This window comes from Malania oleifera, chromosome 6 (genome assembly GCF_029873635.1).
Source record: "Malania oleifera isolate guangnan ecotype guangnan chromosome 6, ASM2987363v1, whole genome shotgun sequence".
In the NCBI taxonomy this organism is placed as follows: Eukaryota; Viridiplantae; Streptophyta; class Magnoliopsida; order Santalales; family Ximeniaceae; genus Malania; species Malania oleifera.
The window spans coordinates 107,423,273-107,442,035 of record NC_080422.1 but is presented as its reverse complement, the minus strand read 5'-3'; the positions used below and the strand labels follow the sequence as shown (position 1 = coordinate 107,442,035).

Here is an 18,763-nt window from a genome sequence, read left to right as displayed (position 1 = left end):
GGGGGGGTCTTTTTGAAATGCAACTTTATGTTGTTACAATTCTTTAAAGAATTACCTGAGAAATTTGGAAGGAGTTTTTTTCCTACAAGAATCTGGAGTCCCTTCTTGCTCATGTGGCCAAATCTGTTGTGTCATAACTCAATGGTGACTTTATGTCTTATAGCATTCACATCTCCTACACAAAGTTGCTTAGCTTGAGTGTAGTATAAGCTAGCATCCTTCTTTCCTTTGGCCACCACCAAATTCCCTTTCTTGAGCTTCTAGACTCCATTACCAAAATAGCTTTCATAAACCATGTCATCAAGTTAACCTGTGGAGATCAAGTTAAGGTGAATGTCTAGTACATGCCAAACATCCTTCAGTAGTAGCTTACAGCCAACATTTGTTTCTATCAACACGTCTCCTTTACATGCAACTTTGCATTTGATTTCATTTCCCATCTTAACAAAGCCATAATCACCGCATTTGTAATATGAGAAGAATTTTATTTGTGCTGTTACATGGAATGATGCTGCAAAGTCAATCGTCCATGTTGTGTTTTGGCAAGTGAGGTTAACGCATCCTTCCTCACACACCATGTAAGTTTCACCTTCATCAAAAGTCACAACTGCACTACTTTTGTCCTCCTCTTTTTTGTCTTTGCTGGTTTGTTTTGCCTTCCATTTCCAACAGTCCTTATTTATATGTTCGGGCTTATTACAATAATAACAGGTGAAGTTACCCCTTGATTTTGATCTACCTCTAGACTTGCTTCTGGACCTGCCTGTATTCTTCTTATCTCCTTGGGAATATCTACTTTTACCCCTCTCAATAACTATCTCTTGTCCTTGAGAGTGAGTGGGAAAGCCTTGCTCATCTCTTCTCTTACCTTCTCTTGTGATGCTATCCTTCACCATACTTAAAGTTACCTTTCCGTTTGGTGCTGAATTACTGAGAGCTACCACCAGTGTCTCCTAGCTATCTAGTAATGAACTTAGCAAAATCAATGCTTGACTTTGATCTACAATAGTTAGTTCATTTTTTCCAGATTATCAAGAATTTCATTAAATTTATCCAAGTGATCTGAAATATTTTGTCCATCACATAATTTTAAATTCACAAGCCTTCTTATCATGAAGGCCTTGTTCTGGGCATTGTTTGGCTCGTACATCTCTCCCAGATGTTGCCAAAGTTTATAGGCATCCATTTCTTTGGTTGTATCACGGATTGCCCTCGCCTTAACCCACTGTCTTATAATACTGACAAATTTTCTATTGAGTTTCTTCCAATTTGACTCAGTTTTTCCACTTGTCATGACCCCTTTGCATTCAATGAGATCGAATAGTTCTTTACAGTACAACAAATCTTCCATCATTGTCTTCCAGATGGAATAATTTGTCTCTGTAAGTCTGATCATGGAACTACTACCAAGACTTGTACTTTCCTCCATTTAATATGCTTTGGTATTGTACGTGGGCAACTGTAGTGAACAATGTTGTGACAGTATAATCTCAAAAATTAAGAACAGATCCAGTCATAAAGGCGGTATCAATAGACTAGTCATCAAGGCGGTATTAATACATAAAAATAAAACCTGCCATCAAGGCGGTATTAATACACAAAAAATAAAACCTGCAAACAAGGCGGTACACTAGTAGTTCTGATACCAATTGTTGGGATATGAATCTCGTCTAAGATCAAATAACACACACAAATAACACACAAGATTTACGTGGTTTGGCCAATTTAGCCTATGCCCACGGGAGAGGAGTAACTTCACTATATAGAGTATATAGTGAAGAAGGAGGAGGATTACAACGCACTCAACTCACTCACCATAATACATACTCATAGTACACTCACAATTATTGTATCTTCACTCTCGCTCTCTGTATTTACACAATGGAAGGGACGTGCTCCTTTTAGAAGAGAGAACACAATGGAAGGGACGTGCTCCTTTTAGAAGAGAGAATGAGGAGATTACTGCAACCCAATTCCCTCCAAAAAATTAGCATCAATTGTCCTTATTTTTCAAAGCGGTGGGTGGAGATGTTGCACCAGCTAATTCTGACCAGCCTCCAACAAGTCTTCCCCTTTGATTTATTATTTAATTAAATCAGCTGCCTGCAGCAATCCTGCTACCATATTTGACCCCATGTGCAGCTTTGCCTCCTTTACTTTTAATTATTTAAGTGGTCGACTGCAGCAAATGACAACAAGCTCATCTTGCTTTATTAAATGAGGCGGCCCCAACACTTTTGTTCCATTTAAACAAGCAATAGAAGTTAGGGTAAAAGTCTAAAAGACTCTAACCTTCCCTTGAGGTTTACCAAAAAGACGAGGATCTCTCCTGAAATTTCAAAAATCCTAGGGACCTCACCTAAGGTTTCACAAATTCCACATACTTCTCCTAAGATTTGCCAAAAATATGTAAACCTCCCTATATTCTTTTTGAGTGGTGTAAGTGTCTTAAGAATCAAATATCAAGGAAGGTTTGTGGTATTTCAAAATCTTAGGGGTGATCCTTGGGATTTTTGAAATCTTAAGGGAGATCACTATCTTTTTACCAAACCTTAAGAGATGTTAGTGTCTTTTTATTTAGAAGTTATAAAATAATAAAATATGTACTAACAACTAATAGGAAGACAAAAAGAATGGTTTCTTTGACTGGTTCTATGATGCAAAAAAAGAGAAAACTTTTACTCATTCTTTAATTGTCAAAATGCACTTTAATATTATAACCATTACAAGTAATAGGACAATGCATTCAAATGCCAAGAAAGGGCTACTTTTACCTTATGTTTGGAAGAGGTCCGGTATTTAGATTTGTTCGAATTTAGATAAAATATAATATAAAATTATATTAAAATTTATCCAAATTAAAATCTAATGCCCAAAATCTATCATCCCAAACACAGGATTAATACTGTGTAAGTTTTCATCATTTTCTTTACCCTACTTGATACCCACAATTAAAGTATTTAAAAATTTAAGATGACATGTGCATTTTGTTAGGCGGTGAAGGTTTACGAGACTAGAATAAAAGGTACTAGACCAGGTTGCCAATCTTTCAAAAAACTAAAACAAACTTGATAAAAAAAAAAACAAGTAATCATAAATAAATAAAATAAATAAAGGACACTTACCATGTGTTTGGGAGTTTAAATTTCAAGTTTTGGATTTGGATTTGTGTTGATTTGGACAGATGTAATACAAAATTATATTGAATTTCACCTAAATTCACACAAATTCAAATTCAATTCCCAAACATCATCTCAGGATAATGTAATCTTTTCATTGCTTAGCTATTGCTAGCCAATGAAAAGGGTTGATAAATCTTACAAACACGTAAATAATCAATTGTTGCACCAAACATAGGCAAATGATGTTGAACTTAGCTTAGCTTACTAAACCAAAAAGCTAAATGTGCCAAAAAGGAAATTGTGGACTCTTACCTCGAGGCCACTCAAAGATGAGAGAATTTTATTGCTAGAAAAAATCTAAAAATCTTCCTTTCGAATTTGGAAAAGAATTTGCTTTTGTTTTATGAAAAAATGGAATTTTTAAGAAAATATGGATTTTAGGATATAAACTAATTTTGATTTCCTTACAAAAAGTCTTTTCATAAGATAAATGAAAGATCATCCCTTAGTTATGGCCACTACCTCTAATTAGGAAAACCCTTGAATAATAAAAATTATTTTATGTTAATATAAGTGACCAAAGAGGTAAAGACCCTATTTGTCTACTTGTTAAAGATATCCAATCATTAATTGCCCCACATTTTGGGAAAAAAAATTAGCGATACAAGATCTAGTGGCTCATTAAACTTTTGGGTAAAGTTGGTCTTTTCTCATGTATATCAACCTAGTGCAGTTGAAAGCTCTCATGGTGCTAGCAGGTGATATTAGAACCAATAATTCTAATTATAAGGAAAAAAAGGATAAAAGTTAATCCACCTAATCCCTGAACTTTAGCAAAAAGACAAAGACCTCCCCTGAGGTTTTAAAATTTTCAAAAGTCTCTCTTGAAGTTTCAAAAATCTAAGAGACTTCCATTGAGATTCGTTAAAAATGCCACAAACCTCTTTAAAAGTTAAAAAAATGTCATACATCTCTCTTAAACTTTGTCAAAAAGACAAACATTTGCTAAAAAAAAGTATTTTTTTACAAAATATAATAGAAAGTTTGTGACTTTTTGACAATTTGAGTTCGGTGAGATTTTTGAAATCTCAAAGAGGTTCTTGAAATTTTTGAAACCTCAAAAGAGGTCCTTGGAATTATTGAAACCTCTGGAAAAGTATATCTTTGGTCCTTTCATATTTAATTAGGATCCCTTTATTTATGTAAAATAATTTTTATTTTTTTAACTTCTAGCATATATTTTTTGTAAATAGTTTTCCTAGCAATTTTTAAAAAAAATTTAAAAATGCCAAATCATACAAGCATACAGCGGTGATCGCCATTCTTGAATAGTCGATCGACTCATAATTATTTGTATAGGCAATATATTGTAGATCCTTCTTCCCCAAGAAAGCTCGCCACCCAAAAATTGCTACTTAATACTCTTTCCAAAGCCCTTCTGAGGCAATACCAAAAGTTCACTGCCATGGCGAAACTGAAAATTGCAGGAGCATGGTCGGGCGTTTTAGAGGTGGAATTGGAGGTATGGACGATACCCATGTTGAGAAATGAGGTGGCGACGCGCTCCAGCTGTGGGCCGGATTCGATCAATCTGATTTGTGCAGGTAAGGTTTTGAAGGACGGAGATGGGAATCAGAAATTGAGCGAATTGGGTATTAAAAACAATGGTAAAATTCTCGCCACTCGTGTCTCTCGTGATGAAGGGAAGTCGCTGAAGGAGGAGTTGGTCGCTGAGGAAGATCGCTCCAGCAGACTTGCTCGAGTCAAGTAAGTGTTTCAATACCCCCACCCTTCCATCCCAAAAGAAAGTAAAACAAAGAAGGAAAGTTTTTGGTTTTGTCTATTGATTCAAAGAAAGATAAGAGCAAGGAAAAGTTCTTCCTCTCCAAACATTTGTAATTGGTCTATTATCAAAGAAATTTATCTACCCTCCCAAGATTTAGTGAGTGCTGTTGGATATTCTTTGGAGATTGTGAAAAACTTTGTGCGAGTATCTGGACATGAAAGGAACATTTTACAAGGCGAGTGAAAAAAATTGCACCAGTGAATATTGCGCATTTGATTGTACAATCATCTGATCAGGTCACTTCTAGTTGATGATTTATCTCGTGGAGGTGGGTACAGCGTATGGATGCTTATTGGTGACCACAATTCAGCTTTACATTTTTGTAGTTTTTCTTATATAATAATGTCAATGCTCAAAAATGCCAAGTCTCTTACTGCCCTTTATTAAACAGCTCAGGCTACGTAGTCTTTGTTGCTGCTCCTAATCATACCAAATTCGTTACTGAAGATATGTTCAAACATATGCTTTTGCGAGTTTTTTCTTTTTTTTGGGGGAGGGATCATTCCTTTAGATATGTATTTCTATCTGTATATACTCATTTTTGGTAAAGAGAAAAAAGGCACCAAGATGCTGTAGCCCTTATGTACTCTTTATAGCGGATGAACTTGAATACAACTAGTTATTGGAATTTTTTTTTAAATAAAAAAGGCATTGCTAGACAGCTATTAAAATGGATTTTTACAAGATTGAGTTTGAAAGAAAATGCTCAGCTTTTTTTATGTTATGTTCCATGGTGATGAGGCCATGACATAAGATCTTTCTAACCTTTTTTTCTAAGATATTGCTTCCAAACACATAGTATTGCTAGGAGGACCATCATCTGTAGTTATGAGTAACTGTTCTCCTCTTGGAGATATGTTCAGGTTACTAGAGGACTTTGGAGGCCTATATTGGGAAGTCCCAAGTTGAAGTCTGATGGCTGTTCTCTCAAGAACCATAACCTGCTTGGTATATGAGGCCTTGTTAGAGATCATAATGGGTGAACATCTTAAGCCTTGCTTAGGCAATAGAGATGTCTGCCTTGATTTTTCAGGGTCATTCTTTGTCCTACCAGTTGGATTACGTTCGAATGCAGGGCATGTTGGGTACTTACCTGGTGTCCTTGGAGCCCAAAAGGTCATGATCATGAAGAGGGTTAATTATTTGGCTATAGTAGGATATACTCTTTTGAGCTGCTTGGGAAAGTGAATATAGACTTTTGTGCTTGAATTTGGAGAGTTTAAAAACAAATACACTGTTTGTCTTTAATGTTTGAAGTGTGAATTTGAATTTGGGTCAAATATACACCATCTAATTTAAACTCAAATTCATATCGGACTCCTCTCTAGTTTCAACCAAACCTCACCAGCAAGGAAGCCATGCTTGGATGATAAGTTGATGAATTTATGAATTCAACAACTAATTCAAGATTACCAAGCTTTCGGCACTTTTATGCTGAATCTATGAATTCTCCAGCTTCCCACGCTTTTCAGATTCAAAATTACCACTTGGACTTGAGGTTAACCACTAATTATTTCTAGAAATCGCAATCAATATTTGAGCAGATCATGCAGGAAACTGTCACCAACAAACAAAAATCACCAGCACCATCGCCACGGCCTTCCACCTCTTCTGCCTCATTGACTGCTGTGATGTGTCTGCTGTAATTTCCTGCACCCTCTTCGACGAAGACAAGCGTGACGCTGACATCAAGCTCTCCCTCCCTGGCAATGGTTTTGATGTAATCATTGCCAAGATCACCCACAAGCTTGCCTGCACTGTCGTAGTCTCCTTTTTAAAGGATTCAATAACTGTATTGCAGGGTTTTTTTTTTTTTTTTGTTTTTTGTGTGTGGAGTGACTATTGCAGTTGATTCATTTCTTAAAAAAATATTTTTTTGGGTCTCTGTTCATACAATTTTAATTAAAGAATTCTCAAATTTCAGCAGTTGATCAGATATAGGATGTTTGTATTTATGGTTCTGATGGGTTTTAATCATTTATTGTGGCTAAATATATATTTTCAGATTTTGGTTTTTGTTTTGAAGAAGGTTGCTTCTAGATTTGATCTAGTATTGTTCAATTCCACACATGTACAATGGTATGAATGCGTTTGGTTTCCAATTCGATTGAATTGTTGAATTTGGACAGTTCATTATCGCTATTAAATTTGTTGCCTTGACTTTTAGTTTGGAGTTGTTAATTTGAGGTTTTTATCTTTCTGGAAAGGAATCATTTGTGATTTTGGAGTTGCTTGCTGTGCAAAATAAATGTGAGGATGCACTTTAAATCGGTATCTTGATTCTTGGTTGTGGCAAGAGTTTACTGAACCCTTCTTATAATTTGAGGCATCTTTGATACCAAATTTAAATACAAATTCAATGCATAAGCCATTTTTTTTTAATTAATAACAGTGAATTCTTAATACACACATTTCAAATTCGTCCCCACTGAGTGAGATTTGAGGCTTGGTCGTTGTTGCTGTTTTTCATGCATTTCAAATTCTTGGTCCAAATATACCACCCAAACAATGAATTTGTAAACATTAGAAAGTTGTCAAAACTTTTAGGGGGGGCACCTCTATCCTGTGTGAAGTCATTCGGTTTTTCTTTGCTTAATTTTATCCTTTGAATTTACTATCATTTTTATTTCTGTCAAAACTCACAACATTTGTTTCCTTTTACCTTTTGGCATTACTATGAAATTGACAGGGCAGCTGCCACTGCGCTGGCCAAGAGACATGCAGATGGTTACTTGCCAATTGAGGATTTTGACATAGAACTTGAAGATCAGAGTGGACAGAAAGTACATTTGGGATCAGAGACTGACCAGCGGTATGATACCTAATTTGATTTTGGTTCTGATAATTTTGGGATTGGAAAAGGCCAGCAGTTCCTTTCCTTTTATGAGTGGTTTTATAGTCTATTGCCCCATTGGTACTGTTAAGCTTGGTACACATTATTGGCCCACAACCTAACAGCTTAAGCTTTTTGGTAAGGTGGTAATCTAACATTGTATCAGAGCTTATTACCAGGAGGTCTTGGGTTCTAGTCTTGTTGCTCACATTTATTGTGAAGTGTTTAAAAAACTTATTGTGTTCCCTATCATAGGTGTTATTTATCATGTGATTGTCTCTCCACGTGCTTGTTGAGCTGCACATGTGGGGGAGTGTTAAGCTTGATATACATTGTTGGCCTACAACCTAACAGCTTAAGCTTTTAGGTAAAGTGGTAATCTAACAAGTACAATTATAAGGTGACATTTGTAACCATCATTGCAGGGCAGTAATGATGGGTTTGATGCTTCATGCAAAAGGAAAGCAACTAATTCGAAAGCAAAATTATAAAGATGCATTGGAAGTGCTTGCTATGGGCGAGGTTTGTTATTGGGCCTGCTTATGCTTTAAAGTTTTAAGTGGTCGAAAGTTTTTGGCTTAGTTTATGGTTGCAAAGAAAGTTTTCTATTGTGATTTCATCCTGACATTAAAGTTAGGAAAACCTGATTGGCTTCCATAAGTTTGAGATCTTGTATTTGATACTGAGGACTCTAATGCATCAAATGCAAGATCCAATTATGGATATTACCTTATCTGGTGTGATGCTGTGGTCTATCTATCAAAGCCCAACTATTAGAATAATCATAACTGTGTTCACTACCTGTCCTCTATCTTGTTCCTGTGCTTTGTCTCTTGATTTTTTAGGAGAACTATATAGTGAAGTGAAGACTTGTTTTCATTATTGAGCTCATCACCCAGATCTCAAATAAATGAATTTCTTATGATCTGTGCTGGAGTAGATATTTGATGTGAAGTTTAAGAAATACTCTAGGGCTAGAGCAAGCTTGTGACTCTAAGCTAGCTTTTCTCATTATGATTTTTTCTCAAACCAGATTTTGGATTGTTTCAATGCATAAACCACACATTTTAGAACCTTGTATATGCTGCTAGACAGACATGCTTAGGAAATGTCTAGACAGCCGTGATGAATATTTTTTGTCACGTTATTTAAGCTTTGCAAACATTTTTTCATTGGTTTAACTCACAATCAATTAAGTTAATATCTATTTTGCAGGAGGCATTCTCTCTCTGCAACCCAAAGGTCATTGAAGTGAGTGAGTCATTTCTTCTCCCATAGAATTTTGAATTTGGAAGGTGAACTGTTGGAGTTATTTCACTAAATATTTGTCACATTGAGCCATGTCATGGCATGCTCTTCTGTTTGTCATATGATTGAAATACCTGAGAGTTACTTTTGAGTTCAATTTCTGCCATAGAAAGCAACCAAAGGAAGCCTCTTTGACTGAGCTAAACTTGCACTTTGGTAATGAATTATTGAATTGTAAACATTGGTAGGCCATCTGCCATTGTTTCTCTTATTCTAGTAGAAGTAATTCATGACAGAGAAGTAGTTTGTTGTGTTGGCTCCTTAAGAGACGGTATAATCTATCATATGCTTCCAGGAATCAAGTAAACTAAAACTCAGGTTGTGTAGTGGACTCTGAGGATTGATGGGCAAACTGCCCATAATTCATTTTCATTTTTTAAGATGAAGTTACAAGAAAAGTTTGTTCTGCTCATTCCTTAAGAGAAGCAGTTACACGAATCTCATACCTGTGTGTGTGCATGTGTTTTTCCCCTGTTGAGTTGGTTTTGAATTGCCAAACCCCTACACTTTGGAAACATTTTTCATCTGAAACTGCATTTAGGCAGCACCTCAGCTGCAATATCAAAATGACCTAATTAACTCTGTTTATTAATGAAAGATTCTAAATTTATTGAAGAAATCCTCAGCAACATGACAAGGTGAACTATGACATTGGCTGCATTTAGTTTAAATTTAATGCACTTTGCGAACCGCAGTAAGGTTGCTTTGCATCATGAGTTATTTATGTTTTTTAAGCCCATATGCTTTTGATTTCCAGATGATTGACAATGCACCCATACTGCAAATAGACATGGTGTGGTGCTATTTTATGCTTCAAGACATCAGCTCACTGTCAGTGGCGGGAACACGCCTTGCAAAGGCTAGAGAAGGAGTTGAACACGCTCATGGGAAGGACTCCTCCCGTGTTAGACTCCTTCAAGCAGGTCGCCATCCAGAGATCGCTTTGTAAGTTATTTTCTTTGATTATTTTTATCTGCATCTCCCTTGTTATAATTTGGAAGATTATTCGTTTTCTGTTTGAAGGTGATTCCTTTTTGTTACATTCCTCCAGACACCTTAGACTGGAGCTGTTGGAAGGAGTGGTGGCATATCACAGTGGTCAGTTCGAAAAATCTAGGAAGTCATTGACATCTGCGCAAGCTAAATACTTCCAGGTTCATCTTTCTTTTATTTAAGGTGACTTTAAATTTTGGAAACTTTCTCAGAAAAATGGTTACACCAAACACAATAACTGCAGAATATTTGTATACCTTTCCTTCTGCCTTTTGGTTCTGTTCTTTTGTCCTTTATATTCAAGAAATTGGACATGTTTTGTTACTTAATTAGTGGCCCTCTCTCTCTGTCTCTCGCATGGATGGACAGGAAAATGGTTGCTGAGGAAGTGTTTGTTTTCAGTATTTTAGTTTATGATGTGGTAGCCATGGTTCTTTTCTTGCACATTGAAAGACCACCAATTTACCTAATCATTCCATCTTCAACATCTAATAATGCACTTCAGAGGATGGGTATAAATGATACTATTGGATGGTTCATTTGGTGTTATCAGCTTACTTCACATTTGGAGGGGTATTTCATGAGGGTCCAAGTGGCAGAGTTGAAGATTCTGTTGACACTTGTCATTATTGTATGACATTGTTGCAATGATCACATGAAAATTGACTGTAACATGTCGGCTTTAGTCTGGGTGTGGGTAGAATTGCAAACTGTGTGAGTGATCATGAATTACCTGCATTGTCTATTAAGAGTAGGTTAGTTTAAATCTCAAAAATCAGTATTAGTAAAAAATTATATTACTCGTAGATATCATCTAGTCTGTTTTTGAGTTTTGTTTCAAATTCTTTTCTGGTAGTCTCAGATTTTTTATTGAATCTTCTCTTGGCAAATCCAGCACCCTGACCTTTGTTTTTACTAATTAATTCAAAATATGTCAAATTTCTTATGATACTGTGATAGTGATTAAAAAATGTATCTTTTTCCCTTTTCAATTTCCTGATTCCTGTACAATTTCCTGTTGTTAATACAGCTGCAGGTGCCAGATGAAGCCTTATCATTGATTATGAGCATGGGATATAAAGAACGTGCTGCAAAAAGGGCGCTGAGAATGACTAATCAAGAGGTTGGAAGTGCTATTGATTTTCTGGTTGATGAGAAGGCAAAGAAAGCACAGAAACGGGAGCAAGATATTCAGCGCAAAATTGAAATTGTGTAGGTTTCATTTCTTGTAATATTAACTTCTGTACCTGCTAAATTATCTTTCAGTGCTGTCATATAACCCTAAAAATTTTCAGGGAGCAGAAACGATATGGAATGACGCCCCTTAAGAAAGCTGTGGATCTCCAGAGGTTGCAGGATTTGGTCTTGATGGAGTAAGGAGGCCTATGAATACAAAGTTGAACATACTATAGTTTGTTTGAATCTTTTTCTGTGAGGGTCTAATTGAAACTTTATTGAGTAATGGAGAAAACTAGTTTACATACATAGTAGGAGCTATGTATGTAGTTCTTAAATATCAAAGCTTGTTTATCAGATCTTCATGAGGATGCATTGTAAACAAGTTGGTGAGTTTACTGACACTAGAATTTTGTGCTGCATGCAATTTTACTTTGGGAACTCCTAATTTTTGAAGCAAAACTTTATTGAGTAATGGAGAAAACTAGTTTTACATACATAGTAGGAGCTATGTATGTAGTTCTTAAATATCAAAGCTTGTTTATGAGATCTCCATGAGGATACATTGTAAACAAGTAGGCGAGTTTACTGACACTAGAATTTTGTGCTGCATGCAATTTTACTTTGGGAACTCCAAATTTTTTAAAAAAGAAATTCATTGGATTCTTTGATTCCGAGGGCCGTATACTGTTGAATTGAAATTTAAACCATTTATGAGGCATTCTCTGTAACCATCCATTTGCATTGCATGAGCACAATTTAATCACTACTCACGAGTCAAGCTAATTTATACTTCTGTAGGTTTGAGAAGGAACTTGCTGCTGAAGCCCTGCGACGAAATGAAAATGACATTCAAAAGGCCTTGGATGACTTGACAAATCCCAAAACTAATTCTGCCATACAGGTTAGATGTGCTCTCGTGAAGTGATTAGTTTCAATCAGTTTAGGAGACATGCCTCTAACTTTGTTCAACTTGCAGCTTGATATTGAATCAAGGAAGGCGAAGAGACAGCGGCAGGATGCTGAAATTGAAGAGCTTGTATCCATGGGCTTTGAGAGATCAAGAGGTACTGGTTTCTTGGCTGTATATTGTGGCACCAGTTTTTCAAATTTTTTAGCCCCTCTTAAGTACCTTTTGCAGTGAGTACTTATTTTAAGTACTTGTATCAATTATATTTTTTTAAGCTACAAGCGTTCTGGATTTTCACTGAATGCTTGTTGTGGGGGATCTTGAAGTGGGGGAGCTTGCATTGCGTACAAGTAACATTAGTTCTAGAAAGGAAGCCCAAGATTGAAGGGTGGCTATTTGGAAGAATTCCAATGGGCAAGAACCCCGACGAAGCATGGTCGGCAATATTTATAGGGGAGAGGTAGGGTAAACATGTCTGAGTTGTCTTCTTCCAAAAAGATGATGCTATGTTAGGTATCAACAATGAGAAAGAAACACATAATCAAGATGAGGGAGAAGAAAAAGAGGCATGTGTCACAAACGACAAGTTGGGGATGCTTGAGCAACCTAGGAAAAGGCTTAGTGAGTGAGAGCTTCCACTAATGGACCCTAATTGGATCATATCAGGCTGTCCATGACCAATCTTGGGCATTTGTGCTGCCAATTTGACCTCCTACAAAGGTGCAAACATAAGATAGTTAACAATCATGCAAGCTCAATGTGGGCCAGTTCACTATTTTGGACGAATCAGTAATTTTCTTGTTAACATTCCTTATTTTATTTCCTGTGTCCCTGCTTCTCAAAATTCATGGAAATACCTAGTATCAATGACTAAGCATTCTTATTCTCATTTTTTTGTTCAAGTAAAAAACTATTCTATTGCCATCTTATCTTTTTTCCTCTTCAATTTGTTTACCAATACACACATGCACGCTCACACTCATGCGCTCGCGCGCACACACACACACACACACACACTAGAGCAGTCTCTTGCTAAGCACAGCAAGAATGTATATGTTATTTTTCTATAGTCCCATTCTCAACTTTAATAAAAAATATCTTAGAATAATTTCTAAATTTAAATTTTAAATAACTTAAATTTTGCTTATTTCAGTCTCTCTATAATCTCTCTAAACTTTCTTATCTTATTTTTCATAGTTTTTTGAAAAAAAAAATTGGGTGCACCGATATGGTAAACTATTTATTTTAGGAGTTTTAATGTAAAATTTGTATTGCAAATACTGTAGTAGAATTATGACAATTAAAATTTAGTTAAATCCATGCTCCCCTCTTTTTTTTTTTTATAATTAAATATGCATGATGTATTTAAAATTGTTTAAACCTGTATGATTCATTTATAGTTTCCTCTCCGTCTTTGTGAATTGGACAACTCATATTACGATTTTGAATATGGAAAAATAAAGAATCAAATGGCCTGATTAATTTTTTTTATATCAAACTTGTAACATATAGGTCTATAAAGACTCCAAATATTTATCAACATATTCTTTAATCAAATTAAATGTATTATGAAAAAGAATAAGAACATAAATTATATAAAATATGAAAGGCACATGTATTAAAATATTATTTCATGTATACATAGTCAATCATGTTTCCATCCATCAAGAAAAACTTGCAAAACTAGAAGTGTTGAACCATTTTGCCTTTATTTATGGAAACCAAAGGATTGAATGGGACTAACACTCAGAGCTTTAATTTTGTTCCATCTCATCCTTTATTTTGCAGACGAAATGTTGCATATATATTTTAAAATGATACTCAATATCTATCAACAAACTCGCTCAGAAAAATTTACTATAATAAAAAAAATTGAATTATGTAAAATATAAAAGATGACAACAACAACAAGCCATGCCTTAAGTCCCACTAGGTGGGATCGGCTATATGAATCCTTTTCTGCCAATTTATGTGATCATGGACCATTTCTTTTGATAGATTTAGGAGTATTAAATCCTTACTTGCTATCTCCTTCCAAGTTATTTTAGGGCTACCCATACCCCTTCTACTGCCCCCCACAATTACTAACTCACTTCTTTCGCACCAGCGCACTATGTGGCCTACGTCACAAGTGTCTATACCATCTGAGTCGTCTCTCCCTTATCTTATCTTCTATAGGAGCACTTAACTTACAGTGAATATGTTCATTTCTTAATTTATTTTTCAGTGTTATACCACTCATCCATCTAAGCATTCTCATCTCGACAACTCTTACTTTTTGGAAATTCCGTTTCTTCGTCACCCAACATTTTGATCCATATAACATAACTGGTCTTATAGTCGTTCTATAAAACTTCCCTTTTAATTTTTAGAAAATTCTACGATCACAAAGCACGCTTGAATCACTTCTCCATTTTACCCAACCTACTTTAACTCTATGCATTACATCATCTTCAATTTCTCCTTCAGCTTTCATAATAGATCCAAGGTATCGAAATCTACAAGTGCTATTTATTTCTTCATCATCAAGTTTAACTTCGTCTCCAATATTCCTCTTACCATTATTGAAATTACTCCGCTTCTAGTTTCATCAATTAATACAATATCATCTGCAAAAAACATATACCATGGAACCTCATTTTGAATACTCTAGTCAGTTGGTCCATCACTAAAGCAAAAAGATAAGGGCTCAAAGCAAATTCTTGATGTACACCTATGGTGATTGGAAATTCTCTACTTTGTTCATCTATAGCCCTTACACTAGTCATTACTCCATCATACATTTCCTTAATGACATTAGTATACCTACTACATACACATTTTTTTTTTCTAAAACCCACTATAGAACTTCCCAAGATATCCTATCATATGTTTTCTCTAGGTCAATAAATACCATATGCAAGTTCCTCTTCTTTTCTCTAAACTTTTCCATTAATCTTCTTAAAAGATATATAGTTTTTGTGGTAGATCTCCCAAGTATAAAACCAAATTGATTTTCTGAGACCTTCGTTTCTAACCTTAATCTTTGTTCAACTACTCTTTCCCATAGTTTCATCGTATGACTCATAAGTTTAATTCCACGATAGTTATTACAATTTTGAATATCTCCTTTATTTTTGTATATAGGTGTTAAAGTGTTTTTCTTCCATTCATCTGACATTTTCTTAGTCTTTTATAATTGTATTAAATAAATTAGTTAACCATATAATTCTGTTATCACCTAAGCATTTTCAAACTTCAATTGGGATGTTATCTGGTCTTATAGCTTTCACATTTTTCATCTCTTTTAGTGCAAACTTAATTTCGTTAAATCTAATTTTGCGAATAAATCTCATATTTTCAGTCTTTTCCTTATTTTTCAAATCTAAGTTTAAGCCTTCTATTTGGTTTTCATTAAACAATTTACTAAAGTAACTTTACTATCTTTCTTTAATGTCTTTTTCTTAACCAAGACCATATCGCCTTCACTTTTTATACATTTTACATTTCCTAAGTCCTTACTCTTCCTTTCTATAGCTTTAGCAAGTTTAAATACATCTTTCTCCCCTTCTTTTGTATCTAATCTATCATACAAACTATTAAATTATCTATATTTAGCTTCACTAGTGGCCTTTTTTACATCTTTTCTCGCCTCTTTATACTTTTCAAAGTTATCCATGTTTTTACATTTTTGCTATGTTTTATACTAAATTCTTTTTTGTCTTTATGGCATTTTGGACATCTTTATCCTACCACCAACTTTCTTTGCTATTCGAGAATCTTCCCATTGATTCACATAACTCTTTTGCTATTTTTTCAACAGAGCTAACTAATCTACTCCAAAGAGTATTTGTATTTATCCTATCCTCTATAGTCCAATCCTCATCTTTGATCATTTTATCTTTAAATTTTATTATATTTGCTCTCTTTAGGTTCCACCTAGTTCTCTTACACTGATTTATTTTATCGTTTTTCTTCCATTTTTTAATACATATATCTAACACTAAGACTCTATGTTGTGTGGTTAGGCTTTCATCTGGAATAACTTTACAATCCTTGCATGATAAACGATCTACCCTCCTAGTGTATATATATATATTTGATTTCTATTTTGTCCACTTTAAGGTTATTAAGTGTTCTCGCTTCTTAAAGCAAGTCATATGACATAGTGAAGTCTAAGGTTATTTCCCCAAGATCATTTTTGTCCCCATATCCATATCCTTTATGTATCCTTTCATTACTTTTATTCTCCCTTCTAATGTGTCCATTCAAATTTCCTCCTTTAAATTTTTTCTTAGTCCCCGGTATGCCTTATATAATACTATCCATAAATTCTCAAAATTTTCTCTTAAGATTTTCTGCTAAGCCTATTTGAGGAGTATAATCACTAATGATATTTATTATCCTTTGGCCTAATACCATATTGATTTTTATAATTCTATCCCCTACACTGCTTACATCAACAACGTTTTCTTTTTTATCTACAATAATTCCTACTTCATTATTATGTTTTTCTTTTCCAGTGTACCAAAGTTTAAATCTTGATTTATCAATTTCTCTAGTTTTCTCCTCCACTCACTTAATTTCTTGAAGGCAAATTATATTAATTTTTCTTCTAATCATTGTGTCCACAATTTCCATGCTTTTACCCATTAGTGTCCTTATATTCTAAGTTGCTAATCTAATCCTAGTTTCCTTAACTAACTTCTTTACCTACCCACGTCCAGAGTGATGCTGGAGCCTTCGCATATTTGACACCGTACTTGGGCGCCAACACGGCGCATCACTTCAGGGCGACAACTTAGGCCACCCTCGCCCACTTTTCGCTACACCCGGGTGGTACAAGTGCAACGCGTCGCTCGTAGGGGATGCCCTAGCAAATATTCAGTAAGGATTCATATTATAGTGATCTGACAAATTTTACACTAGCTGTCAGCTACCTAACGCAACCTCCCTCCTTTACTCAGACTTGGGACTAGGCTGTGTGTGAAAAAATTAGGGCATTAAGTGCATCACAGATGTAATAAAATAATGTTTCCTGTTATACATGTATTCATCAAACAAATCTTGTAAAAATAGTAGTAAACCTTAAATGGGAACCAAATGACTGAACAGGAATTGGAGCTTGAATTCTAATTCTTTGGTCATGATCACGAGCCAAACTATCACACGCACCCGCACAGTCGTTCTCTCATATATCTGACTTTGATTTTGAAATGATTTTCCGGGCTAGATTTTTCCCCTTTGATTTGTAGAAAAATTCTGAAAGAAAACATGTTTATTTTATATATATATTTTTTGTAAAACATAAAATATATGACTACTAATTATTCATTTGCTAAGATTCTTTTAAGAGGAAGGTTCCATTGGACCACATTCATTGAATTAAAAAATAAAAATTTTAGAAAATTGAATTGAAATATTGGAACATTCTGAAGCCGCCTCACCTACATTCCCAAGGGAGCGCATCTATGCTAAGACCTTCGAACTATGATGGTGACTTCCCACCATTAGAGTATGAAGATGTAGATTACTTTGCTACGAATATATATATATATATATATATATATATATATATATATATAGATATAGATATAGATATAGATATATATTAAATTTGTAACTGTTAATGTTGTATTTTCTCACTATTTTTCCCCACTGAGCTTGATATTTTCATCCTTAATTGTACCAGATGCTTACAAAATTGAAATTACAAAACATCCTTCTTTGTTGCATTGTATAGTTCTGTGCTGTTTTTTATGTTCTCTGATAGAATTGAAATAGTTTAGGGAGAGGTGGGAAGTAAAAGGTGCCATTGAAGATTGTCTCACAAATGTTCATACAGAAATTGTGACTGACCAAAGCTGATTCAAATATAGCCACCCAATGATCAGTATGCTAGAATAGAATGGATTGGGAGTGTAATGCAATGAAAAGTTACGTTGTGAATACGTAAAACTATAAAGACCAATTTCATTCTATTATTGTGTACCAAACAATTCAAGGTGCATTACAGGGCTCTGATATTTTAATGTCTGCAGTGGTTGCAGCCGTCCAAGCTTATGGCACACCAGAGGAAGCTTTGAGTAAACTGCTCAAACAATCTGAGTTTAATGCTCCCATTGCAGAGTTATCCGGTTCGGTTGCACCACCAACTGATGCAGCCCCAGTTAGTTTGAGCAATGAGGATAGTGTTGGAGGTTCATCGAGTGCCAATGATGCAGAAGAGCGAGATGTTGAGATGGAGGATGAGATTGCTAAAGAACTTCGACAAGGGGATGCTCTGTCGGATTATGACATCGAAGTCACGAAGGAAGGAGAAGCTTTGAATGAGTACTTGGCTCTGCTGGCATCTGCAGGCAACTGTGAGAGCATCAGCTTCCCAGTAGATCATCATTAAGAGTAAAATATTTTGAATATAATCGCTCACTTGTATAGGTGATGAATGTACCTTATTCCTTGTGGTTATGTTTGTATTGGACACCGATTACAGAGAGAAATGAAGTCAGTTCTTGCTATCATAATGCATTGGCTGTTCATATAATGTCCTGAATGGTTTGCTTTTTTCTTCTCTCACCCCTCTCCTTTATATGGTT

The 18,763-nt window shown here is 35.1% G+C and overlaps 1 protein-coding gene across 1 annotated transcript; it reads left to right on the top strand.

The window, feature by feature from the left end:
- Positions 1-4,386: 4,386 nt before the first annotated feature.
- Positions 4,387-18,711, top strand: LOC131157874 (uncharacterized). Its single transcript, XM_058112304.1, has 11 exons — positions 4,387-4,889; positions 7,658-7,780; positions 8,227-8,323; positions 9,017-9,052; positions 9,867-10,054; positions 10,161-10,263; positions 11,133-11,314; positions 11,398-11,475; positions 12,080-12,182; positions 12,258-12,345; positions 18,209-18,711. The coding sequence occupies exons 1-11, from the start codon at positions 4,588-4,590 to the stop codon at positions 18,565-18,567; spliced, it is 1,659 nt and encodes a 552-aa protein (XP_057968287.1). The 5' UTR covers positions 4,387-4,587; the 3' UTR covers positions 18,568-18,711.
- Positions 18,712-18,763: the final 52 nt, after the last annotated feature.

What these genes read in the sequence shown, in the direction of transcription:
- LOC131157874 (XM_058112304.1), top strand. Translation starts at nt 4,588, where the DNA reads ATGGCGAAACTGAAAATTGCAGGAGCATGGTCGGGCGTTTTAGAGGTG. An exon ending in GGATCAGAGACTGACCAGCG is followed by an intron (nt 7,781 to 8,226) that starts GTATGATACCTA and finishes CCATCATTGCAG; the next exon opens with GGCAGTAATGATGGGTTTGA. An exon ending in CAGCGCAAAATTGAAATTGT is followed by an intron (nt 11,315 to 11,397) that starts GTAGGTTTCATT and finishes AAAAATTTTCAG; the next exon opens with GGAGCAGAAACGATATGGAA.